At 45.6% G+C, this 27546-nt stretch overlaps 1 protein-coding gene across 2 annotated transcripts in view; it reads left to right on the top strand.

Moving 5' to 3' along the window:
• Nucleotides 1-27546, top strand: part of AP3B1 (adaptor related protein complex 3 subunit beta 1) — a 272041-nt gene that overhangs the window by 49158 nt on the left and 195337 nt on the right. For both annotated transcript variants that reach the window (XM_054031900.1, XM_054031899.1), the window contains exons 4-6: nt 2691-2786; nt 7362-7522; nt 21088-21154. In XM_054031900.1, the coding sequence (XP_053887875.1) occupies nt 2691-2786; nt 7362-7522; nt 21088-21154 (324 nt within the window). The remainder of the gene's footprint in view (nt 1-2690; nt 2787-7361; nt 7523-21087; nt 21155-27546) is intronic.

Here is a 27546-nt window from a genome sequence, read left to right as displayed (position 1 = left end):
CAAAATCTATTGACTGTATTATCATTATGTTCAGTTAAATGAAGCTCTGGTAGGCTGGTGAGATTTGTTTTGCTTGACACATGTGCAGACTCTAGTTATGTAATCTTCAGTGTCCTCCTTCATCTCCGGCCAATAAAACCAATACCTCTTGCACGACTGATTACTCACTTTGCTGCTAAGAGTTCCATCTCTTCCTGTAGTCCTTGATAAATGTCCCATTTGTATTTTTCAGGTAATACCAGTTGATTTCATAACTTGGTTTTCTAATAAAGTATTCCATTTTATCCAAATGCAACCAATACTGTTCATGCATCGGGGAGGGGACCTCACCACATCTTCTTGTGTTCTCTTGGTTATTCGGTTTGTGTCCCAAGTACTTATAATGAAGAATTTTAGCAACTGCTAAATCTTCCTTCTGAGTTGCCAAAATGTCTTCTCATGGAATAGACTTTATGGGTGATATAATACTCATGGCGAAGTCTTCTACTGCCAAAGAATTGGCAGTAACAGCTGCTAACCAAGATATCTTGCTGTCTCTTTGGATATACAAGGACAGCCTAAACATCATCTTTATTTGCATCTTCTGAACATTTTGGCAAATATTTTTTTTCCCATATCAGAAGGCATTCTGGATAGAGCATCTGCCTCCACATTAGATTTCCATGGATGATAGCTAACTTTGAAGTTAGTCAGCTAATTCTGCAATCTACCGGTGTGCTGTGATATTCAGCCTGGTAGAGGTGAATATGTAAGTTAACTGGTTACTATCTCTGCAAACCGTGAAGGATTGTGCATGGTACAGGTAGACATGGTTTGTTAGTTACAGCCCATTTCAAGATCAGAAATTCCAGTTTTCCTGAGTGAAGGTAATTTTTCTCAGCTGCAGTTAGTGTTCTTGACCCATAACTGATGTCATTTAGTTTATCCTCCTGACATTGGTTTAAGATTCCCTTATTGGAAGCATCTAAATGTACTGCTACCACAAATCTCCAATTACAAGCACAGAGGGGCTCAAACACCTAAAGTGGAGCAGCCACAGGGGGACACAATCGCAAAGAACCTCAGTTACTGCACAAGGTGAATAACCCTCTCTTTTGGTTGTGTTCTATCTTTATATTAACTGAATTCTTAAAATTATTTTTGACTCTGTTGGTATCTATTTGAAATAGGAACTTTTAGCATATTGATTTTGTTTTATTCCATAAAGCAATAACCAAATTTTGTTAATCTGTAAGCGTTTTATACAGGGGAAAAATATATGTAGCTGTACTGGTCATGAAACCATAAATGCTTTAGTTGGTTTTATAAAATGTTTTCTTATTTCATAGATGTCTTTCCTGTCTAAACATGCTCCTAAATTTTTGATCCATACTTCACACTCTAATATGAGGTAAAAGCATTAGAGCATGTTTATTTCTCTTAAGAGAATTGAAGGGCACTTGAAATTTACAAGACACTTTTGTAACAATAATTTTTACAAGTACATGCTGCCCTATTACATGCGTCATGGCATTAGATGTCAAAAGATACAAAAAGTGACCTAACTGGTGGTATAGAACAAAAATAATCAAAGGCTTAGTCAATAACTCATGGAGTTCGCTGTACTTGTATGGATAAACTAATTAAACAGATCTGTCTGTGTTCCTCAAGCCTATTGTGGCCCTGTTATTAGTTTTACAGAACGGAGTGTTGTAACATTGAATGAAGGTAAATGATGAAAGAATAGTGTCGACACGAAGCACTAAGAACTCCCATTTCTAGTCACAGAGTGGTTTCAAAGAAAGGAGTTTTTCTCTGCACACCTGCAGGCATTCATTGCATAGGCCTCTTGTGGTCAATGTTGATTGCTGCTTGTCTGTAGCAAAACAACAAATAACTTCTTGTTTTGTACCTTCTGTGATTTAATATTATGCTTTTTGCCAGAACTGACACAAATCTTTTTTCCGATAGTGACAGTAATTATAGCACAGCTGTAGTAAAGGGTCTTTCAGAGTTTCCATTATAAACCCCTATAGTCATTTTATAACTCAAACATAAAAAAATGTATTTTGTGCTTACAAGACATACAGAGGCTTTGCCTTGGGGTATGTTGTAATGTAACTTCTTCAAACTGAAAGTGGGACAATTGTCGGTCTGAATTAAATTAAGTACTAAGGAAATTATTAATTCTAAGGCAGTGGTCCCCAAACTTTTTATTTTGTGTCATTCCTTACCAGTAATGGGATCTGTTTGCCCCCATCCTTCCCTCTGCCGATACTCACACTTTCTTGTCAACTGTTGGAAATGGGCGACGTCCACCTTGATTGCATTGGCCTTGTTAGTACTACAAAAGTAATTTCCCCTCCCTTGTTATTCACCCCTTCTTGTCAACTGTTGAGAATAGGCCACTTCCACCTTAATTGAATTGGCTCGTTAGCATTGACCCCCCACTTGGTAAGGCAACTCCCTTCTTTTCATGTGCTATAATAGATATTCTGCTTACTGTATTTTTCACTCCATGCGTCTGATGATGGGGGGTTTAGTCCACGAAAGCTTATGCCCAAATAAATGTTAGTCTGTAAGGTGCCACAAGGACTCCTCGGTTTTGCTGATACAGACTAACACGGCTACCACTCTGAAATGTAGTTTAGATTTCTACGTGGTCTTGTAGAATTCTTAAATTCTCTGATGCTATATTCTGTTTTTTTTAGATAAAAAAACTAGTATATGTTTATCTGATGCGCTATGCAGAGGAGCAGCAGGACCTGGCATTGTTGTCCATCAGCACTTTTCAGCGAGCTCTGAAGGTGAGTAAAGGTGTTAAATAAGGTAACTAGCAACTAAATTTCAAGGTGGGAAGTAGCAAAAACAAGATATAAAATTTTTTAAGAAGTGGATAGAAACATGAAGAAAAATACTTCACTTAAAAATGTTAACGTTTTTTTCAAACCTACATACCTAAAATACATACCCTTGCCTGCTCCTCCTATCTTCCAGCAGTGTCACAGGGTCTGTACTGACACCTGATACCCTGAAAAATGAGGAGAGCCAGAGTCTCCCTTAAGTAAACTTCTGCTAACTGGTTTTACGTGGAAGACGTTCGGATTGCTTTGAGGGGTAGCAGCATAAAACCCTAAAGTAGATTAAATAAAGTAAATCCCCTAAAGAAAATTCTGGGCTGTCACACACATTAGCCCTAGTAGTAAGAGCCAGTGGGACTAGTATTGTTATGCTTGCTCAACTCTAATTCAAAATCATGGGTGGGGGGGAAAATGGGATCAGATAACCAAAACTAAGAACCACCTCTGAAATGTGGTGGCAAAGATTTAAAAAGATACTTTAGTGCAGAGGCCTTGGCATGTGGTGTACATGTTAGAGAGAATTACTTTTCTTCCTTCACAGAAGCCTATTTTGGCGGCCTGATGATTTTTTTCCCACTCACTGACACATTTGATATTTTGCTTATCTGTGCATCTGGCCAAGAAGGGCAACATATGACTCCTTATGGATCCAGTCTATATTATTGTTGTTAGAAGGTTTATTACAGGCAAAGTGTCATTCATCAGGGCTAAACATTGCTTTCCCAATGTTCCCAAACCAGGAGTGAAGGAACAAATTAATATTGGTGCTCCCAAATGCAAATAGTCCATGCTACTGCTGGACAATCAGGCTAGCCTCCCTCCAGTACAGCGTCCCCCCTCCCCCAAAGCAAAACAAAACCAACCTAAAAAAAACTAGTTCTAAAACTTCACGTACATTCTTATCAAATCTCATTGATCAGAGGACTCAGGCAACTGATCAACAAACATTGTGGATGGATTTTAAACAGCAGGTTGCAACCTTAATGCTGGGAGGGGTATTATGTTCCCTGTATTTAATTGGCATTTAACTGGGTCCAGTGCAGTGTTCAGAATTCCCACCATGAAGCAAATTACTCAGGGTTGACTTCTTGGACTCAGCTCACTCATGAATCCCTCCACCTCCCACTGTGTGCGGGCATGTAGGGGTAGAGGCCACTAAGGAAGGATTTCAGGTCTCTTCTTTTTCCCTTAGGCAAAAGGACTTCCAGCGAAATACCAGGTCTCATTTACCTTCGGGAGCTGGTCACTTTTTAGTCTTACCCACACTGTACAGGGGCCACTGGGGATGCCACATTTAGTATATTTGCACCTCCCTCCCCCCCACCATGCTGCCCTGTAGCTATTTCCCACCTGATCCATTCCCGAAGGTCGTAGAGCCAAATGTTGGGCCCTGCATCCAACAGATGGCTTCAGTTGTCCCTAAAAAAAGATGTTGGTCCTAGTGAATTGGCTGTCCCTCTGTGTGATTACTGAACCACTAACCCCAAAAATTACCCTGGTCACCTCATGTTCAAATTTTTTGGGGGCCCTGGTGACGTGGGCTGGCTCAATGGCTCCCTGCCAAACTTGCCTTGTGAGCATCTCTGACCAAACCATAATGTGTGTGGCCACAACTGCCTAATCAACTCCACATCCCTCTGGATCTGAATATTTAAATTCAATTTGTTACAAGCCCAGAAGTAATTTTCTTATATGGCTTGATTTTTTCAATGGTTAATAATTGCATTGGCTTCCAATTAATACTAATTTAATAAGAGGGGTGGGGAGGTTCTAGTACCAGAATTGGATACAACAGAATTAAATTGGAGAAGTTCAGTGTCTTGTGGGGAACCCCTTTGTGCATAGCAAAGACACTTATACTGGGGGCAAAGCAAAGCTTTAGCCAATTTTGGTAACTTAATCTGTAAAGACAAGGAAACGCCAAACCACCCAAACAAATAGCAGTAATATAATATTAGGGTTATTTTCAGTGTCATTCCTTGCATATGCTCATTACACTTATACTCTCACTTTTCCTTGGGGATCTGGTGGTAAGAGACAAAGGATCAGCCCTTTCCCTTGCATGCTAAATGAGTCTGATGGTCCAGACCCCAATGCCTGAAGGTCAGTGAAGGATAATGACAGTGAAGAGCTTAAGGGTCACTGATGAAAAGCTTGCCCTCTCCTATCTGGTGGCCTGACCTATTAGAGGGCCTTGGGGACTGTCATGAATAATAATTCAGATGCCCAGCCTCCCATGTCCATATCTGACTTCCTCACCCTGATATTTGGTGCCTGTATCCTATAGCTTAATATATGAATGCCTCTTAGCTCATTATCATATGTGTCCGCTATTGCAAAAGCAAATTTTTGGTTAAACATCTATCAATGACTTTCTTGAAAGCCTAGTATCAATTCAGTATTCCTACGGTTATGTACTAAATCCCCTCTCAAGGAAGCTATTACCAGTTCCCTAAAATCTAAGTTAACTGTCGGTCCATTTTGTCTATGCTAAGCATCCTAGACCTATGCTTCACTTATGCTTAAGCCACTGTCTCAGAGAATACAGGTCTTTAGATTCCTTACGTTACTGCTAAGTAAAATTAAAATGCTAAGCTAGCTCTATGGGCTACAGCTCAGGCATCAGTGAATGCAGAAGGGGCATAATCTGATCCCATAACATGCCCCTATTGAAGGCATATGGCTTCAGCCTTGGAAAATCAGCTGCTAATCTGGCAGCCTTCTTGTTGGTCTAATGCATGACAGTGTGCCCACAGATCCAGATATTGTCTCCTGCAACCACAAATGGCAGACAGGGTTAGTGTGGTATCCCATTATCTTAGCAACCCAACATTACGATGAACATAGGCCCTGTAGCGTTCTGATTTCCAGTGCCCAGTTGCCTGGACCTGCTGAAAGTCAAACCTGGGGCTGCGGACAACACTACCCCAATCCTCAAGGAACATGTACCAAAATTTTTAGGATTGAGACCTATGACAGCTTTCTCATGACTGCTGTGAATTTATACTGGTTGAGGCAGCTGCCATTCCTATGTAAGAATAGTGGGGCTGGCTCCAAAATCGTTTGACTGCCTTCTCAAGACCAGAGATATACTGCATATCTTATCATTTGATACCCCAGGATGGGCTGAACATGCTGGAATCTTTTCTTAACTCTACATTTTGCAAATTCCACTAAACTGGCCTCTTAAACCCTGAAAGGTCTGGAGGCAATGGAGTTTTTTGCATCGGACTGTACCTGAATCTTTGTTCCCAGTGTCCAATTGGATCCCCCAGATACCCTGTTAAATTGAGTGAGCAATGTTTCTCACACTTCCCAGTCGTTCATTTGTACCTGGCAGCTTCAGGTGGAGCAACAGCTGCCTCCACTGCCCCATGGTGCCTCCAGCATGGCTCCCAGAGCTTGCCACTGGCAGGGGGGCCATATGGGCAGGAGTGGGGAGAAACAGGATGTAGTCCCCACTGCAGCATCCTGACTCCTGTGCAGCTCCCAAGGAGGATGGGGTCCTGATACTTGAGTGCCCCCCAGGGAGGTGGGAATGATGGGGTCCCAGTATGTAAATGCCTCTCCTGCTCCACTGCTACTTACTTTTTCCTGTGTGTCTGTCATTCCCATCCTCTCCTGGTACTGCCTGTGTGTAGTAGCACCTGGTATGCCTTGACGGGTGATGCTTGCTGGAGCAGTAACTAGTGGAACAAGAGAGTTTTGAAATTCCAAGGTGAATTTAAATATGTGAGAGGGGGCAATAGCCATCTGGCTAGCCTGTTCCCCTATCGCCAGCCAGTGGGAAGGTGGCAGATCTGGAGCAACAGCAGCAACCCCTCCTGCTATGCATATGCTTTCACGTCCATCTCTTACCACTCTGCACCAGGGTACTACGTACATCCCCTGTAGTCTGTTCAAGATTCATCCCCACTGACTGTAGGAGAAGGGCATTTCTTTTTTTCTTCTTTCTTTTTTTTTTAAATAGAATGATTAAAAAGGATTTATTGCTGAAAAGGCGAAGATGTTAGAAAAGGCATCTTTTTCGTTGCAGCATTCATGTTTAATTTATTTTTTTCTATTTGACAATCTTGACGTATGGGGAAGCTGTACGTAATATTAAGATTGATCTGGGTTGTACGACTTTAAAAATGCCTGAATTTGTGAAAGACTTTACAATTATAAATAGAAAAATGTATTATATTTTGTAACAATTCTCTTTCCCTCATCATCTTTTGCCTTCATTTTTCCTGTTTTCATTAGCATAAATAAAACTTGTTAATGTGGTGTTATGTCTGGCAGCTCCTCATAATATATTCAGTATTCTTGTTGAAACTTTTTCTTGTGGCAAGTTTCACATAAATTTACATGATAGCAATGTGAACTTGAAATTAAAGCCAGACCAATAACAGTAAAAGAAAAAAAAATGGCATTCACGTGGCTTAATATGTCCTCCGTCATTGCAGTATTTACTACATGTTTTAATAATGATAAATTTCTGCAGTGTTACTTATATTGTTTTGTTTCCATTCTTTTTAGGATCCTAATCAGTTAATCCGTGCAAGTGCTTTGAGAGTTTTATCTAGTATTCGTGTGCCAATTATTGTTCCTATTATGATGCTTGCTATTAAAGAAGCTTCTGCTGATTTATCTCCTTATGTTAGAAAAAATGCAGCCCATGCAATCCAAAAACTGTATAGGTAAGTAGTCTTTTATCATAAACATTGAAAAGCTATCCTAGGGAAATTCTGTGCCACTGTGGCGCAATGTAAAAATTTCCTCCCCTTGCAGATTTTCTTTGCTTCCTTGAAGAAAATGGTTTCTGTGCGGAAGCAAAGAGAAGCTGCACCCATACTCATCACCCCTGCTTGGCAGCACAGACACATCTGTTTGGGCAGCTGGGGGGTGAGGTAACTCACTGGGGGGAGGGGAGGTCTGGGAATGCCCCAGCTGCACAGGACGTTAATCTCCATACTCCCCCCCCACTCCCCCACCTAGTTGTAACTGAGTTCTTCCTCCCCCTCCTCCTTTCCTGCATGGAGCAGCTGGGCCTGGGTCAGATCAAGGTCCAGAAACTTCCCCTGGCTACACGAAGTTCGGGGGGAGGGGGTGGGTGGATACACAGGAGTTGGGCGGACAAGGGAAGCAGCTCCCTGTACAGGGATCCCTCTACCACACCCCCTCCGCATCAGTAGCCCCCTGGAAATTCTTCAAAGCTGTGTCCGTTGACCACTCGTGCTCCTGACCAAGGGTGTAAGGGGTGGTGCAGGTCCTTTTTACTGCTGTGTGGTCTGAGTTGAAATTGCGGCCGCCTTCAGTGTGTAACCTGCAAAGTAAACTCGTTCTAAATAGTTTTGATATCTAGTTTTGTAGTTTTAGTTCGCCTAAGGTTATCGTTGGTGTAGGATAAATTCCCTCATCATCTTCTTTACCCCCCTGTCCTGTCAGACTTTAGAACTGGTGTTTTGGAAACCACATTATGATACAGGCTGCCTACCTTCTGGGCATTCACAACTCCTTGGCAGACAAGCTGAGCAGAAGTTTCTCCACAGACATGAATGGGAGATACATGACACAGTTCTAACCAACATATTTGTACAGTGGGGTACTCCCGTTTGGGACTTCTTTGCGTCTCAGATGAACAGGAAGCTCCGCATGTATTACTCCAGGAGAACTATAGGCCATGATTCCCAGGGTGGTGTTCTCCTATTCCCCTGGACAGATGGCCTCAAATACGCCTTTCTTCCCTTCCTCCTGCTGCCACAATTTCTACTGAAGATGTGTCACAAAAGGGCTACCATCATCCTCCTCGCACCCTACTGGCACAGACAGTTCTGGTTCTCAGAACTACTAATAATGTTCATGCGCCCACCTATCCGAATCCGCTTATGTGGGGGAAATCAAGCACTACAACCTGGGCTCACTCTACCTCACAGCCTGAATTTTGGGTGGGCATTGGAAATAGAACACTCATGCTCTATCTCTGTCCAGGAAATCCTTAGTCAAAGTAGAACGGATTCTACTAGAGCCTGCTACTGGACTGAAACGCAGTTTTTTTCGGCCTGGATACATCACCACCACCATATGCCTGATACTGTGGACATTCTGATCATCCTAGACTACCTCCTCTGCTTAGACTTCAGTCCTTGTTAGGATACGCCTAGCAGCTATCAGTGCCTTCCTCCCTCTGGTGGAGAGACATTCTGTCTTTATACACCTGACTACCGTGCAATTTATGAAAGGCTTATCAGGACCTTCCCACTGGTTATTAAACCTACGCCTCAATGGGACCTTAACCATGTCCTGTCGATATTCACAGGTTTGTCCTTCGAACCTACGGCAACATTGCCGTGACCTACCTCTCTATGAAGGTGGTATTCTTAGTGGCATTCTTAGTGGCAGTCACTTTGGCTATGCGGGTCAGTGAACTCGGAGCCATGATGGCAGACCACCTGTACAGAGTATTGTACAAAGAGAATGTCTCCCTTAGGTTATACCCCAAATTCCTCCCCATGATTGGTTGAGTTCCATGTTAACTAATCGATCCACTTACCTGTATTTCTTCCAAAACCACGTTTCTTTCTGAGACAAGAGACTTCACTCCATTGACATCAGGTGAGCCCTGGCATTCTACCTACAGAGAACTAAACCCATTAGAAAAACTTGGAGACCTTTTGTCACCATAGTAGAAAGGTCACATGGACAGGCCTCACAGAGGATTTCTAAGTGTGTTTTGGGATTTATACTAGAGGGGTACTAGCTAAACTTCCCCCTCCCCCTTTTAGGAAATATTACTACTCATTCCACATGAGCACAAGCAGCCTCCACAGCCTCCTTATTGGACCTTCTGCTGCAGTCATCTACAGAACAGCACCTTGGAGCTCTGTCCGTACATTTGCCTTGCACTACACATTCAAGCCACAGCTGTGGATGTGGCCATATGAACAGCAGTAGTACAGGCATCTCTGCTACAAACATCCTTGCACCCTTCTTTACTCTGAGCACTGCTTGCTAGTCACCCATATGGAGAATACACACAGGGATTAGGACTTGAAGAAGAAAGGGAGGCTACTTATTGTAACTGTAGGTTTTTGAGGTGTGTGGTCCATATCTGTATTCCACTACCTGCCCTCCTTCCCCTCTGCTTTGGATCCTGTTATCTTGTGATGAGAGGGAACTGGAGAAGTGTCAACCTGCCCCTTATGCCCTCGGTTGGGAGCACAAGAAGAGCTATTGCGCATGTATTGGTGAATGGACAGTGCTTTAAAGAATTCGACTTGAGCGTATGGCATGCATGCATACCCATGTGTGGAATACACATAGGGACAACACATCTTGAAGAACCTCCCATTACAGTAAGTAAGCTCCCCTTATCACTGCTCCCTATTTGTCAGTGTATCCATAACAGCTTAAAAATAAAATACAGTCCCTCAAGAATTGGGGCCTCATCCACTTGGCAAACATTAGATTTATCTGCCTTCCATTTTTTAAAATTATCTTACTGTTACATTTATCTTTTATGCTAAAGGTGTTCAAATTAATAAATGGAGCATCTTGATTTAGCCAAGAGAAACTAAGCATATTTTAAATTCCCAAAAGAGGTCTCACAGAAAATGATAAATTCCTCACTTGAAATTCAGATCTACCAGAACTTTGGAGTACATTTTTAAAAAGGGCTGTGGAAAATGGCTGTAGGGAGTTCTGACGAAAAATTATATGTCTTACTGTAGCATCTAGAGGCTCCAACCACATTCTGGGACCCATTTTGCTGGATGCTTTACAAACATAGTTAATACAATTTAATAAAGTTAAATTGCTTGCTTCTGCTGCTGGGGAAAAAAAATAGTGGTGAATCACTTTACCACTAGTAAACATTCAACGTTAAGCTAAGACCAACAGACTGTTGTACTTAAATTAGTATAGCTTGGAGTTTTCAGTGATCTGGTAGTAACTGTGATGGGGTGAGTTCACACCATCCCTCAAGCTGTCCTTTACCTCAAGGCAGTGAGACCTAAGGACTAGAGTTGATAGGGTTACCCTGGTTTGCAGGGCAGTAAGGCCTAGCGGCCAGAGTCAATAGGGTGGCAGGCTGCCCCCTGGAGGGGGGTGGCAGTCAAGGCAGGGGGACCCGGGCACTCACCACTGAGTGGGGATCCAGCCGCAACATGCAGACTATGGTTGGAACTATGGTTAGTTCCTCCCTATGGCTACTTCCTATCATGACTCCTGCATCCATGGTCTGGGCAGCTTCGGGGTTCCTGGTTTCCTCTACCTGGGCTATTCCCGGTGGCTCCGAAGTCCCTGGAGTGTCTACACGTACCGGGGAATCTGCCAGTTTATCAGTGCCTCCGGCTTCTGCATTTGGGGTCTGCTGTGGCTCTGAGGCTGGAACTGCAACGGATGTCTTTTCTCTCCGGTGGTCTGCCCAGACTAAGCTGAGTTGCTCACTCTTATACTGGTACTGCACTTGGGGCATGCCCAGTAGGGCTGTGGGGACAGGGCTTCCTCAGCCCACAAGGAGGGGTTAACGCTTTCCTGTCCAATACAGGGTGAGTTCACCCCATCACAGTAACACTTACATACTGCAGTGCTAAGCACTGTAGAAGGGCCTAAGATTGTTGCCTCAGGATAATTTCCCAGATACTGGAGTTATGAAAAACAAGAGAATACGTTTTCTAAAGTTACATTAAAGACATATAAACCGATGCATTTAGACTGCTCTGAAAAGTTTACAATCTTTTAGTATACTATACAGTGCCAGACAGAATGTTAGTGCTAAGCAATGGCTCGCTATGGCCAGCTCTCCCTCTCTTTTGAATGATTGAGTAAAAACTGCTATTTAACTTTCCATGGTGCTCCAGACAACACTGTTTCTCAGCCCCTTTCCTCCCAAATAAATCCCTAGAACTCTCAGCCTCCTCAGGATCTGCTACCACATGAAAGGGGCAGGAGTGGCAAAAAAGACTGGTTTAGGGGTAGAGTGAGTGTAAAAACAAAAGAACCCATCCACTCCCCAGAGTTGCATTGCCTTCTGTCACAGAACACTTCCATCTCTGGATTCTACACTGAAATGAGGGAAAGACATAAATAAAAGTGTAAACATTTTAAACTAAACAAGGGCTATGAATGTTCTGAAGCAGTCCCCAGGCCTGGCAGTGCTCACCAAAGTATTTGCCTCGTCAGCAGGCAGTAGGATGAGGCAGCTTCCCAACCACCCAGCTACTGTGGTAATATGGCATTATGTAAGGATCTTGCCTCTGTATGTATGTGGGATAGAACCAATCGGTGTAATAAACTGAATAGTGGCTCTTTGGGTGCCTCCAGTGGTTATACCAAAGAGGTTTGAGTTTGTTACTGTCTCATAGCTGATGGACTTGGTCCTTTAGCTCCCATTAGTAGAGGGCTCATGCTTTGAGATTCAGAGATGCTGGGTTCAATACTTGAAAGCGACCTGATTAGAGGTGTCATTACACTAATATAGCTACTATGTCATGAAAGCACCTGCTGATTCCCTGGCACAGTGGCCTATGCCAGTATATATGCAGTACATGCCAGTTTTCAATGCTATGCTGCATGCTACTGAGGTTGCCTGTACCAGGTTGTGATTGCCTACCATATCAACATATGCTACTTGTTGCTGTGCATCTAAAACCTGCTGGTGCTAAACAGTCCAATAAAAAGGAATGAGGAAGACTGGTATCCTCTGTGGTTCTCCCAACCTCTCCTGCTTCCTCTTTCTCAGAGCAAATAGGTACGGCATTGCTACTTGTGCTTGACACCACCCACCGGACCACTTTAGAAATGTTGTACTTGTTTACTCTGAGGTGGATGAGGGAAAGGAAGTGGGGAAGGCAGGACCATTAGTGACAACACAGGGTTGTAGCTAGTCAGACTTTACAAGCTTTGAAAACTTCATAGTCTGATATGTTCCGTTTTGCAGTAAGTAATGGAGGTTGTTTTTTGGGTGACTGTCTGCACAGAGCAACAGAGAGTCCTGTGGCACCTTTAAGACTAACAGAAGTATTGGAGCATAAGCTTTTGTGAGCGAATACCCACTTCGTCAGATGCATGTGTCTGCACAGATTCCATCTAGATGTTCATGAACCCCATGTTTGTGAGATGGTGTTCATTTTGAATGTGTCCATTGGGATAGTGCCTGCATCATACATGATTTCATGCCCACTGTAGATGAGACTATGAAGGGTGAGGTGGCCCAACTGCCACTTGCTTCCTTTTTACTGATGATGGTTGCGAGACAGAACACCTGTAGAGTGCATGTCCTTACACTGTGTGACAAAGTTTTAGCTTAGTTCTCCTTCAGTATTATTGTAGCTAGAATTAGTTTGTTTCCTTTGCCTGTTGCCAACCTTTATAATTAGCTTTTCTTCCCCTAGTCCTCTCACTTTCTCCCCCCCAATTCCCTCAATTACAGGGGGTTACAGCCCTTATCATGGCAGAAACAGTCACCAGCTTCAAGAACTGTCTGTCCTGCAGCTCTGTCATGCCCTTAAACATTGTGTTCCCTCTGTCTTACACCCCAGTGAGCTATAGCTTGAATCCTTGCTCCCGAGCTGCCTCCTCCTACAGACCTATTCCTCTACTGCCTCAATAACTTTTGAGAGAGAAAGAAAAGAGCATGGCTCTAGTGGAGGATCCAGGTGAAGTTCGTGCTCACCGACGATGAGTAAGAGACTTCTCTCCTCAGGCCTCATCCTCTAAGGATCACAACTTGGACTAGCATTGTGGTATGCCACTACTGAAGGGTAAATTGGCAACAATGGTTCCTTTAGAACACAAGGACTGCACTGCCCTGGTACCACCACCTTGGGAGTGTCCTTGTCGGTACAGACTTCAGCACTGACATTTTCAGCATTTACCACGTTGCCCCTAGTACCGATCACAACCTTCACAGTTATGAGTAACATTGTAGCATTGGACATCCTGGGACCAAAGCAGCCAGTACCATGAAACGAAGCAAATCAACTGTTTCCAGCTCTCAACATACTCACCTTCAACTACTGGAGGATGAAGAAATCAACGGTGTGGGGAGGACGATCATCACTTCCTACACCAGGAGCACCCATGTGACTATGCTCTTCTGGGCAGTTAATCCACCTACCTTGGCCTCACATGACAAGCTCAAAGACCTATTAAGGAGAATTGTGGAAATTCTTGATATACTGTCAGAAGTCCTTCAGGAGAAGGAGCATAAGTTGTTGGATATTGTCACAAGGCAACGACTTTCTGGGGTGCCCTCCTGTGACAGGTCATGGCATGACAGACACACCTGCCTCCATTTTCCCCTTGAGAGTTTTCAGTAACTGCCCATCAAGATCTCTTGCTTCAGTAATATCCCTCTGTGATAAGTGGGGTGGGGTGGGGGCTCTCTTTTATGGACACCCAACCAGCCAGTTAGCTGTAAAATCCCTCTTGGTAGCTATTCTCTGCTTGCTTTACCTGTAAAGGGTTAAAAGTCCCCCAGGTAAAGAAAAAGAGGGCAACTGACCAAAAGAGCCAATGGGAAGGCAGAACTTTTTAAAATTGGGAAATAAATTTTCCCTTTGTCTGTTGTCCCTGCAGTCCAGAGAGAACACTGAGCAGCAATGCTATAAGCAGGAATGCTGTGTAAGGTTTGAACCAGGTATGAAAAATTCTCTTCCATACCTAGAAGGAATTATTGGGACAGGAAATGTTTAGCTAGACGCGATCAGGTTTATTTCTTTATTTTGGCTTGTGGATCTCCTCTGTGCTAACCCCAAATGCTTTTGTTTGCTTGTAACCTTTAAGCTGAACCCCCAAGAAAGCTATTTTGGGTGCTTAATTTTTGGAATTGCTCTTTTAAGATCTAGAAAAAGCCTAAGTTCCAGATGTATTTTCTTCCTTTTTGTTTTTAATAAAATTTACCTTTTTAAAGAACAGGATTGGATTTTTGGTGTCCTAAGAGGCTTGTGCATATATTTTTAACTGGTGGCAACCGCTAACTTTCTTTGTTTTCTTTCTCAGCTCTTCCCCACAGAGGGGTGAAAGGGCTTTGAGGGTACCCCACAGGGAGGAATTACCAAGTGCTCCTTCCTGGGTTCAAGGGTTTTTTTTCGTATTTGGGTGGTGGCAGCATTTACCAAGCCAAGATCAGAGAAAAGCTGTAACCTTGAGAGTGTAATACAAGCCTGGAGTGGCAAGTATTAATTTTTAAAATCCTTGTGGGCCTCCACCTTCTGCACTCGAAGTGCCAGAGTGGGGATTCAGCCTTGACACCCTCTTTGGGACCAGTTTATTACCAAAACATAATGTAAAATTGTCCATAACAAAAGTTCTCAAACATAGTTTATCACCTCAGTGTGTACAGTCCTTAAAATCCCACATTTTGTAGTCTGTTGACCTAAAACATACCACTCTCAGGTGTAATCTGCCATACCTAAGTTCCTTGTCCTCTTCTAACAGGACAGCCACTCCAACCCTTCCACTTGGCGGGTAACCCTTCTCTTCCCAGCAGGAACCCCCACTTTTCTGCTGGGTGATCATCTTCACAGGGGAACATCCCCTCCGCTCTCTTTGGTCTTTTGGCTTCAGCTTTCCCAGGTACCTTCTTTAAGACCAATTGAAGTAAGCTGATGAGTAAGGCTATGATTTTGTCATGGATATTTTTTAGTAAAAGTCATGGACAGGTCACGGGCAATAAACAAAAAATCATGGAAGCTGTGACCTGACCCTGACTTTTTTACTAAAAAAATCTCTGACAAAATGGGGAGTGAAGAGGGTCCAGCACCCTGCCCCCTCCCCAAGCCTGCAGCAGCTGGGAGCTGCAGGATCCCCTTTGCTCTGGAGCTGGAGAGAGTTCCCCTGCCACCTCTGCCGGTGGTTGGAGAACAAGGGGTGGGGTCCCTTCCAGCAGCTGCTGAGTAGCTCTGGGGTCCCTTTGCCTGCTGTTGGAGGTGACTGGGAGCTGCAGAGGGAGGGGGCAGGTGCTCACAGCGCTGAGCAGCTTCAGGGGTCCTGCTGCCATTGCTGGTGAATGGGCAGCTCAGGGGTCCCCACTGGCAGTGGCAGGTGGTTAGTTGCGGGGGTCCTCACGCTGCTGGCACTGGGGAGCTCTGGGAAGGGCCCTTCCAGCAGCCACTGAGCAGCTCCAGGGTCCCTCTGCCACCGCCAGAGGCTGCTGGGGGCGAGGGTACCGGCTGCTCGCAGAGGCTGAGCAGCTGCTGGGGGTGAGGGGGTGGGGGGGAGAGGGAGCTGCCAGTGGCAGTGGCTGGAGAGCTCAAGGGTCCCCCTCGATGGCGGCCAGGCAGTTGAAGAGGGGGTACCCCACAGCCAGTGGAGGCTGAGCTCCTGCAGGGGTCTCCCTCTGCTGGCTTCAGCAGATGTTACTGAGCATGCTCAGTATACCCTAAGTAGCAAATTCACTCAGATAGCAGTTTTTCACACTACAGGACGTTTGGTCAGCTGCAGGGGTTCCCAGTGTCACGGAGGTCGCTGGAAATCATGGATTTAATGACCTCCATGACATTGTAACCTTACTGACGAGTCTCAAATCCATTGGCCCTGCTCCCTCTTAAAGGGCTAGGGCCACCCTATGACAGAGATACTTCTCACGGTGACACCAGGCAGACTAGTATTGCCTATGAACCAGGGCCTTCTCAAGTCACAAAAACTATTTGGCACACTTCAGTGTCTGTCCCAGCCATCTCCAGGAGGGCAGATAGGAGATCCCAGCCAAGGAGTTGGACTATTTCTATCTGCACCTGACCACAAGGTCCTTAGTTGTACAGGCAGCTCAAGAAGTTGAAACAGAGAGCTCCCAGAATCACTCCTTGTGAGGAGGGTCCTAAGAAACTGAATCTCTTAGGTCATAAGAGTCCTTTCTTCTGTGAGCCTCCAAATTAGAGAGGCCAACTATCAAGCCTTGTTCTGTAAATAGGGCTTCCTTTTCTGGGCTAGGTTCTCAAAGCTACTTGATAAACTGCCAAAAGTCCATCAGGATGAGCTTAAAGACCTTTGTCAGTCGGTAAACATAGTGCAAGAAGTTCAGTACAGGCTGCACTTGATGATTCCGATGCAGTGTCAGGGATTATGATGTCAGCTGCTGCCATAAGGTGTTTTTCCTAGGTACAAGCATCTAGGATCCCTCAGACGATAAAGTTAATAATAGAAGATCTCCCTTTTTGAAAGTACCGACTTGTTTAGCAGGAGCACAGTTGAAGCTCTTTATAGTCTCAAGGATAGACGTGACTTTACATTTTTAAGACTCTACGTCTCCACCTTGCAGAGAAAACAGATGTAGCAGCTCTACTATAGAATCACAATCTCTGCCCCGGTACTATTCTTAATAAATGACCATCAGAACCTCTGAGGAAGAAGCAGGAATTCCTCTTTGACCACCCTGTGACTTGGACAGTCTGTTTTTTAAAAAAACAAACAAACCAACCCTCTCCTCCCAAAACACCCTTCAGTTTCTGCATGAGTATAGAGCGACTGATCGGACCACCTATGGATCTTTTTTTCCTTTGTTGCCTCCCCCACTTCTCCTCACCAAGAGTCTTGGAATGGGATAATCTAGGACCAGTCGGTCCTGTATAGTAAGCAAGGAGTATCCATCCAGTTGCACACTGTTGCAACCTCTGCTCCCTTCTGTCTCCTTTCAGGGACCCCTCTCATGAGAGATGGTTGAAACAATAGGTAGACTCCCTGCTACAACTGGGAGAAGTGGAAAAAGTGTGCTTAATGTTCAAAGGAAAGGTTTCACTTCTTTCTTCTTTGGCATTAAGGAGATTGAACACCCGTCCTTGACCTTTGATGTCTCAACATTTCATTGTGTTAAATTCTGTATTTTCTCCCTAATTTCCATGATACCTTACCTGGATCCTGTGGAATGGCTCACAACTCTCAACTGTCAAAACACACACTTTCACATCTCTATTCATCTGGTACACAGGAAGTACCCATGATTTCTCATAGGAGCACTATGGAGTCCTGCCTTTCAGCCTCTCAGCAGCTCCTTGGGTCTTCACCAAATTCCTGGTCAAACTGGCTGTACATCTTTGGAGGTGAGACATACAAGTTTATCCTTTATCTGAAGAACTGTCTGGCTTAGGGAAAATCCCCACAGCAAGTAACTGACTTAATTCATTTGATATTCCACCTATTCGCTTCACTAGGGCTAAAAGTCAACAAAGTCCACTCTGACCTCCAACTGAGACTATGGAATTCACCAGGACAGTGTCAGATTCCAGATTGGCAGTAACATACTTACATCAGCAATGATTCTAAATGATGATCGATCAGACAGCTCCAAATGCATACCAAAACACTAGTGAGGATGTTACTTCAACTCTCGGGATACATGTAAGCATGCACCTGTGTCTCTCAGCAAGGCGGACTTGACCGTCAGCCTCTTCAAGGATGGTTGAGATCAGTATATCTACCAAACGGGCCCAGCATAGACCTCCTTGGTCACTATTCCTTCAGAATTCCTATCCTCACTAAGTTTCTGGGCAGATCTACTTCAGGTATGCAACAGCATTCCCTTTCCTCTGCCTCTCCCTACCAAGATCTTAGCAATGGATGCCTCCACTCAAGGAAGGGGAGCTCATTTTGATCATCAAGATTCAAGGACTACGGTTGGCACAGGCGGCCATGCTGTATATAGACATCCTGGTGTTCAGGGCCATGCTGTTAGCATGCAAGGCTTTCTTACCCCTTCTTTGAGTCCTCATTCTTCGTTCGGAAAGACAACACTACTGCGATTCACTCAATCAACAGGCAGGGAGGGGGAGAGAGCCTCCCTACTCGGTCAAAAGTGACACATCTTCAAAATTGGTGCCTGCTTCGTCACATTACATGAGGAGCTTTCCGCCTACTTGATCCAGTAGAGTGTTTTGTAGATCAACTCAGCAGGGACTTTTGAGAGAACTATGAATGGCCCTTCAATCACTGAGTCCTCCCACGACATCGTGGTGGTGGTGATTCCTGATAGTGGGCCTCCTTTCTACAGTCCTCGGCAATAAATGTTGGACATCTTGCTCCAACGGCGTCACAAGCTTGGGTTTGCTGATGGCCTCTTTTCCACTTCCTGTGGGCACAGAGACTGTTCTGTGCCTTCCCACCAATTTCTTTGATACCCAGTGTCCTCAGGAAACTATAATCGGATGTAGGCAATGTGATCATGATAGCCCCCACATGGCCAGGCATTTTTTGTTCTTCTCAGAGGTGAATTTGTCAACTTGTCCACCAGTCACCTTAATCACTTTTCATTGACATAATTTCCAAGAAGCAAGGCTGGATTTTGCACCTGTACTCTGCATTGTTACACTTGACAGCCTAGATGCTGGTTGGATGACTTATTAGAGGGGAACTGCTGCTATATAATTCTAAAACGTCAAAAAAACTGTCCACCAAAAAGACTTAGAGCTGAACTTGCAGAGCCCATTCCACTAGGTGCTTAGGTGGCCACCGCTGCTTGCTTGGGTAATATACCCATATCTGATTGAGCGGCTCAGCAGCAGCTCTTGCATTGATAACCTCAGTCTTGGTTATTCTGAACTATTTACTTACCCTGAAGCAATTTGGACTTTGTTAGTTCAGTCATGGTATATTTAGCAGCACTCTCTGCAAATCGCCCTCCAGTTTGGGGTTAAATTTCAAATCTCATGGTGTCAAGGTTTTTGAAGAGCCTCACTCAATCTTCCCACCTGTTAGGGATCCTCTTCACCCCCCTCCTCCCGCCTTTCTGGAACCTCAATCTCACTGGCTTAATGGGACTTTTCCTCCCCTTTTGAGCCCATGGTAACCTCCTTTCTTTAGCACCTGTCAATGAAAACAGCCTTTTGGATGGTTGTTACTTCTTCCATAAGAGTGGAAGTAATTCAGGCCTTTGTTGCTGGTCCCCTTTACACCATATTTCAAAAAGGCCAAGGTCTCCTTACCTAATGATTTGCAGCCCTATCCACGTGGGATTCTTATTGGTAAAGGAATTGAATGGTGATTGGGGCTCTCCTGCCCCTTATGTCCTTGGCTAAGATGATTGGAAGAGGGTAGGTGGAATGCAGACACAGCCCTGGAGGTGGACACTATTATTAAAAAATAAGTCTCAACTTGTGTGCATGGGATGCATGCACATCTAGAATAGGATCTTTGGTGGACAATGCATTTTGAAGAACCATCGTTACTTTAGGGTAAATAACCATACTTTTCAAAATAAAGGAAAGGTACTGAGAACAGACAAAAATCTAATTTGTCAGCATTTAATTCCTGTGCTCTAGTTAATTTCTGCTTATCTCTGCTATATGTCAGTTTAAAGAACCTGAAATTGTCTTCAGTCTCCATAGTAAAACCTTTTATTTGCTATTTGATAAGAATCACAGTTTTTCTTTAGTCCATAAGTGTTCTTATCTTGTTTATTCCATTCTGTCAACTCAGTACATGAGAGTTTTGCCCCTAAGTCTTGAAGATGAAAGATATGGATCACTTTGAAAGGGTTTTCAGATATTCAAGTAATTACTTTTCAAAATGTATGACTGTGCCTTCTTTCAATGACTTTTCCCTTGGGAAGTGGACAGTTGAAGCTGACATGCTTGCTTGTGTTCTCCTAGCTTAACAGTTTAAGGCTGCAGTAAATCTCAGAGGTGTGCATATACATGGCATCATAACTCATGTTCATATTTTCCTTCTCTGAAATATAGCCTGTATCTTCCCTATACCTATTAATATAGAACTTTGAGCTTGAGGTCTGTATTTCCCAGTAATTCCCATAGCAACTCAATGTAGTGCTCTTTCGAATAGCTTTTTTAAAAACTAGTTTCCAGGACTCCAGCCTGTTACTGGTCAGACTAATGGAACAAGCAATTTTCAAAATTCTGATCTTTACTGATAAAGGGGGTTAGAAAAGTTATTTTTATTAAACAGAAAACTAACCCTCCAAATCCTGACCCTGTTCTGAATGTTTGTGTTTTGTGGGTGTGTTTTTTTTTTTTTTTTTGTGAGTTAGGGATGCCTGCTTAGTTCCAGACTAGTAAACTGTCTGAATGCTGGAACAGAAATTAATGTGAACTATTTTTTGCCGTTTTATGTTTCACATTCTCCTCTGCATCCTTCTCCTTCCCCACAATACCATGTGTTTGGTTTGAAAATAATTTCACTTTTCCCTTGTTTGTTTCCGTCCCCTCTTCACTGCCTAGCCTATCTTTGTTTCAAGCGTAAACCTGACCATAAAATGTTAAATAGGTTTTTTCATTTTTAAAATATATCCTTTGCTTTTGTTTTTGTTTTTTAGTCTTGACCCAGAGCAAAAGGAAATGTTAATTGAAGTGATAGAAAAGCTTCTGAAAGATAAAAGTACAGTAAGTAACACAAATTAGTGTAATTTTTAAGTGTATAATTGTACTGGTCACTCTTTCAGCTGCAAATCTACTTAATGATTGTCATTACGTACCATTAAATTTGAACTATACGACATAGCTGGCAATCTTAATTCTATCATTTCCTAGCTTACAGATGCTTGAATTTGCAACCTTAATGTTCTTTTATGTGTAATTACATTGTATTTTAGAAATGTGATCATATTCTTAGTCTGCATTGTTGTGTTTACACACAAGGTGGCAGAAAGGAGTTTGACATGAATTTTTAACTTTGGCATTTTCTGGCTTTTGCGTGCTTCATCATACCACCTTAATGTTCATAAGAGCTTTGGTTTAATATTGCCACAGGGTTTCTTTCTTTTTAAAAAGAATAATATTGAAAAAGTAATAAAACAAAACACGGAAATTTACTCTTTAGGACTCCAAAGCACTGTTGTCATGTGGGACCACGGGGAAGAGAGAGAGGCAGGAGAAGCACAGACACGTGTAAATAAAATAGTCTGGAACTATTTGGCCAGACACCACCAGAATGTCCTGATCCATGCATGTTAGAAACCGCATTGAAGGGAGTCAGTCTTCTGCAAATTGTGGCCCTGATTCAGGATATCATTTAACCATTTGCTGAATGTTTAGCAACTTAGGTATTGCCTGGATTTAGAGCAGTGTGTTGCACCATGTATCTAAGGCCCTGATTTAGGAAAACATGTGTGTACTTGAAGGTAAGCATGTGAGTAGAGCCATTGACTTTTGTAGGACTACGTGCCTGCTTAAAGTTAAGCAAAAATGCTTTCTTGGTTTGGGACCTCAGTTAGTTGTGAAAGCGTTCTCAAGAAAACTAACTTAGCATATGAGTTTTCTACCACTTTATTTTCAAAAGCACACTCTCTCAAATCAAAACAGATTTTCATAATGAGGACTTTTTTATATGGTAAAATTAATGTTTAGATGCCTTCCAGTTGTTTTGCTTGTACAGATGTCTAGAAAAAGTAGTCTCCTCCTTGAAAAATTGTTGAACTGTTCTTCATCAGAAAACTGGCTGCTCGCCAACTAGACATGCACCCATTGTCTGCGGGCAGGGCTATCCTGTTGTTGTTCTTCGAGTGCTTGCTCATATCAATTCCAGTTAGGTGTACGCGTGCACGGAAGTCGGAAAGCTTTTCCCTAGCAGCTACCCGTCGGGCCGGCTGTGGAGCCCACTGGATTGGCGCCAGTATGGCGCTCTATATAAGACCCTGCCGGCCCGACCCCCCTTCAGTTCCTTCTTACCCCCATGACGGTTGTTGGAACAGTGGTCTCTTGCTAGCAAGTGCTCCACTAATCCCTAGCATTCTCTTATCATTGTAAATAGTTCCCTTTGTTAGTTAATGGTTAGCCCTTATCTTAGTGTTAAGTGTAGTATAGTGGTTGGGGGGGTTTCCCCTTCAATGAGTGCCCTGCGGGGCTCTGGAGCATGCCATCCCAGGGTTTCAAACCCTGCAGTTCTTGAGGCAAGCCCATGCCTACAGACAACCCCCACGACTCCTGCCTTAGGTGTCTGGGGGAGACTCATCAGGCGGACAGGTGCAAAAATCTGTAAAGCATTCAAGCCCCACACGAGGAAAGAGAGGGAAATCCACCTCAAGCAACTCCTCATAGAGTCTGCACTGCGTCCCTCAAGATGTGGGCCCAAGCGCCTCGGTGCGCAGGGCTCCCCCAGCAGTGCTGTCCACAGGACCGCTCAAGGACCCTCACACTCCTCAGGACCAACGATCTTCCTGGGCCCCAAAGATGTCTACTTCAGCATGGCTCCCACTCCCCGGTCGCTTGTAAGAAGCAAGCCGTGGAAGGACATTCCAAAAGGCCTGAGGCAGTCACCGCGGCCCCGACCGAGCCAGCTCTGACCAGGCCCCAAAGCCTGACAAAACCGTGAGACCTCCATCTGCTCATACTAGTCCCACGCCACAGGGACCTCTTCAAGTGGAGGAAGCTACGTTGCCCTCCACCTTCGAGGCTGCTAGAAGGCTTATTGAGATGACAGCACCGGTATCCCCCATCCCGGCGCCGCTCCTGGCACAACTCCCAGTACCGTCGAGGGGTAAATCGGCGATATTTGGGCCGCCCATTCCCAGACCGGCTTCCCCCCACCGCTCTGAGTCCGGGCATGGTCCTGGCACCACACCGGTCCGACTCACGATGCCAGTTAGATTTGCGGCGTTGGTCTCGCAGCCCCGACCCTCTGAGACATTCACGCTCGAGGTCGTCGTCGGCTGCCAGGACATGGTCCCACTCGAGGTCCAGATCGTGTTCGGCGACCCCACGGCACCGTTTGGAGTGGCACCGATCTGCGCACCGATCCCCTGCGTGGCTCTGCTTGTCATCGCGGCACTGCTCTCAGGCCTGTCGCAGATCCCTGACCCGACCCTGGTCCCCATCGCGGCACCGGTCCATCTACCCTACAGCCAAGGGGGTGGAGAGAAAGTATTTTGTCCCTATAAGGGATATGAATACCTTTTCACTCACCCCACCCCATCTTCTCTCGTGGTGGATGTGGTTAATGAAAAGGAGAGACAGGGCCAACAGGGGCCTGCCCCAAAAATCAATGGAGCCGAAATGCATGGACCTCTTTGGCAGGAAAATTCTACGGGGGGCTTCTCACTTCGAATCGTGAACCAGCTTGTGATTCTCAGCAGATACAGTTATAATTCATGGTCTGCGATCCTTAAGTTCCAGGAACTCCTCCCATCTTGAGTCCCGCACGGAACTGGGGGCCATTGCTGAGGAGGGAAAGCTGGCAGCCCGAACCTCCCTTCAGGGCTCCCTTGACGCCGCGGACGCGGCAGCTTGCACTTTGGCCTCCGTCGGAACGCATGGCTCCAGTCATCTGGCCTCCCACCTGAAGTGCAACACACCATTCAGGATCTTCCGTTTGATGGCCAGGGCCTGTTCACTGAGCAAACTGACTCTCGCCTGCATATCCTGAAAGACACAAGGAACACTATAAAATCCTTGGGCATGCATACCCCAGCAACTCAAAGAAAGCCGTTTAAGCCTCAGCCCCCACAACAGTGCCCCTTCCCGCCCAGACCTAGGGAGGACTTCCCCCCGCAGGAGAAGCAGGTACCCACGGCGTAGACCATCACACCCTCCTTTGGGACAGAGCCAGGGCCAATCCTCCCCCTCCCCCGGGGCTCTAAGTGCCCATTTTGAAGGTGCACTCGAGGACGGACTACCAGTGCAAAACCTGGCCAGCTATCCCTTCCTGAACCATCTATCCCGTTTCTACCATGCCTGGTCCCTTATTACATCAGGGATATTCTATCCGCTTCCGGTCTACCCCACCCTCCTTCCCCATCCCTCTTCAGGGACCCCTCTCACGAGCAACTTTTCATCCAGGAGGTACAGACACTCCTTGCCCTAGGAGCAGTGGAGGAAGTGCCATGAGCTCAGGGGCAAGGGTTTCTACTCGCACTGCTTCCTCGTTCCCAAGGCAAAAGGAGGCTTAAGGCCCATTCTGGACCTCAGGGAGCTCAACAAACATATCATCAACCTGAAGTTCCGCATGGTCTCCTTGGCCATGATCTTCCCCTCCCTGGACCCGGGAGACTGGTATGCTGCCCTTGATATGAAAGACACCTACTTTCACTTCTCAATCACCCCATCCCACAGACATTTTCTCCGGTTCATGGTGCACAAGATGCACTACCAGTTCACAGCCCTCCGTTCTGCTTGTGCACAGCCCCCTTGCGTCTTCACCAAGTGCATGGCGCTTGTGGCAGCTTTTCTTCACCGTCATCACGTTCACGTGTTCCCGTACCTCGACGACTGGCTTATTCGGGGTCGATCTAGCCAGCAAGTCCAGTCTCAGGTGCGGTTGGTCATGGACATGTTCAATCGCTTGGGCATCATGCTGAACGCCAGCAAGTCTGTATCTCACAGACACAGACGATAGAGTTTATCGGCTCAGTCTTAGATGCGACCCAAGCTCAGGCTTTCCTCCCAGAGTCCCGGCATCTAGCTCTAACAACCATACTCACCAACCTCTGCAGGTTCCCCACCACCACAGCGAGGCAATGTCTCAAGCTGCTGGATCACAAGGTGTCGTGCACCTACGTAGTGCAACACGCCAGACTACGTCTCAAACCCCTATAGACGTGGTTGGCGTCTGTATATCGACTGGGCCGCGACAACCTAGATATGGTGCTTACGGTCCCGAGTCCCACGCTAGACTCCCTGCATTGGTGGCTGGACCCTCAAATGGTAGGTGCTGGGGTCCCATTTCATCCTCCCCAACCCACCCTGACTCTGGTCATGGACGCATCCGTGTTGGGATGGGGGGCTCACCTCAAAGATCTGAAAACTCAGGATCTGTGGCAGCAGAATGAGTTAACTTTCCATATCAATATCAAGGAACTCAGGGCGAGCTGACTTGCATGTCAAGCGTTCCTTCCCCACATAGGAGACCGTTGCATAGAAGTTCTGACAGACAACACCATGACCATGTTTTATCTGAACAAACAAGCACACTCTGCCATAAAGCCCTTCTTCTGTGGGAATTCTATTTAGCCCACTCCATCACTCTCCAAGCTTCGTACCTCCCGGGTGTTCAGAACGTGCTGGTGGACAGCTTGGACAGATGCTTCCTCACGCACGAATGGTCGATTCGCCCAGACGTCATCTACTCGATCTTCCACACCTGGGGGTTTCCCCGTATCGACCTGTTCACTTTGCGGACCAACAGGAAGTGCCCAGCCTTCTGCTCCTTCAGGGGTCACAGTCCGGGCTAGATAGCTGACGCTTTCCTGATCTCGTGGTTGGGCCAGCCACTTAATACTTTTCCGCCATTTCCACAAAGTACTACTCAAGGTCCTCAGGGACAAGGTGGATGTGATACTGGTGGCCCCTGCCTGGGCCCACTCGTGCTGGTATCCCACCCTGTTGGATCTATCAGTACGGGTGCCCCAACGTCTTCCTCTCAGTCTCGACCTCATCTCGCAGAACCATGGTCGTCTCCTATACCTGGACCTTCAGTCGCTCCATCTTACGGCCTGGAGGATCCGTGGTTAAACCAGGCTGAGCGCGCCTGCTTGGACTCGGTGTGGCGTGTACTCCTGGAAAGCCGTAAACCCTCTACCCTCACTTACGAAGCTAAATGGAAAAGGTTTTCCACCTGGTGCGCCCAGCGGCAGGTATCCCCGCTCCAAGCTCTGACACCTTGCATCCTGGACTACTTAATGCACTTGAAAGATCAACATCTCGTCTTCGGTTCCCTCAAGGTTTACCTCGTGGCCATTTCAGCATTCCATCCGGGAGCGGCAGGACGCTCAGTGTTCACGCACCTGGTCGTGCGGTGCTTCCTGAAAGGTTTGGAAAAGATCCATCCCCCAACGAAACTTCCTGTGCCGGCCTGGGACCTGAACTTGGTTCTCTCCTGTCTGATGGGTCCTCCTTTCATGCCACTGGCTTCCTGTGCACTACTCTACCTTTCCTGGAAGGTCGCCTTCCTAGTGGCCATTACTTTGGCACGCTGAGTTTCTGAGCTACAAGCTCTCACGAGTGAACCACCTTATACCATCTTCCACAAGGATAAAGTTCAGCTGAGGCCTCACCCAGCTTTCCTGCTGAAAGTGGTATCTCGTTTCCATGTAAGCCAGGACATTTTCCTGTCGGTTTTCTACCCTAAACTGCATGCCAACCTTCGGGAGCAGCATCTTCATTCACTGGACGTTAGAAGAGCCCTCGCCTTTTATATAGACCGCACAAGGTTATTCCATAAGACGACCCAGCTGTTTGTCACCATCACGGAACGGATAAAGGGCGCTCTGGTCTCTGCCCAGCGGATATCTTCATGGATTACCTGCTACAATCTGGTGAAAATTCCTCCGCCTGCTGTTATTGCTCATTCTACAAGGGCTCAGGCATCATCTACAGCCTTTCTGGCAAATGTGCCTCTTCAGGACATCTGCAGGGCTGCCACACGAGCCTCAGTGCATACCTTCACGTCGCTCTACGCCATAGTCCAGCAATCCCGCGATGACGTGGCCTTCGGCAGGGCTATTCTTCAGTCTGCACTATCTTGACTCTGACCCCACCTCCGAGGTAAGGCTTGGGAGTCACCTAACTGGAACTGATATGAGCAAGCACTTGAAGAAAAAATGGTTACTCACCTTTTTGTAACTGTTGTTCTTCGAGATGTGTTGCTCATATCTATTCCATTCCCCCCACCTTCTCCTCTGTTGGAGTAGCCAGCAAGAAGGAACTGAAGGGGAGTTGGGTCGGCAGGGTCTTATATAGAGCGCCATATCGGCGCCACTCCAGGAGGCTCCGCAGCCGGCCCAACGGGTAGCTGCTAGGGAAAAGTTTTCCGACTTCCGTGCACGCCGTGCATGCACACACCT

This window comes from Malaclemys terrapin, chromosome 6 (genome assembly GCF_027887155.1).
Source record: "Malaclemys terrapin pileata isolate rMalTer1 chromosome 6, rMalTer1.hap1, whole genome shotgun sequence".
In the NCBI taxonomy this organism is placed as follows: Eukaryota; Metazoa; Chordata; order Testudines; family Emydidae; genus Malaclemys; species Malaclemys terrapin.
The sequence above is the reverse complement of the archived record's forward strand: the minus strand, read 5'-3'. Positions and strand labels throughout refer to the sequence as shown.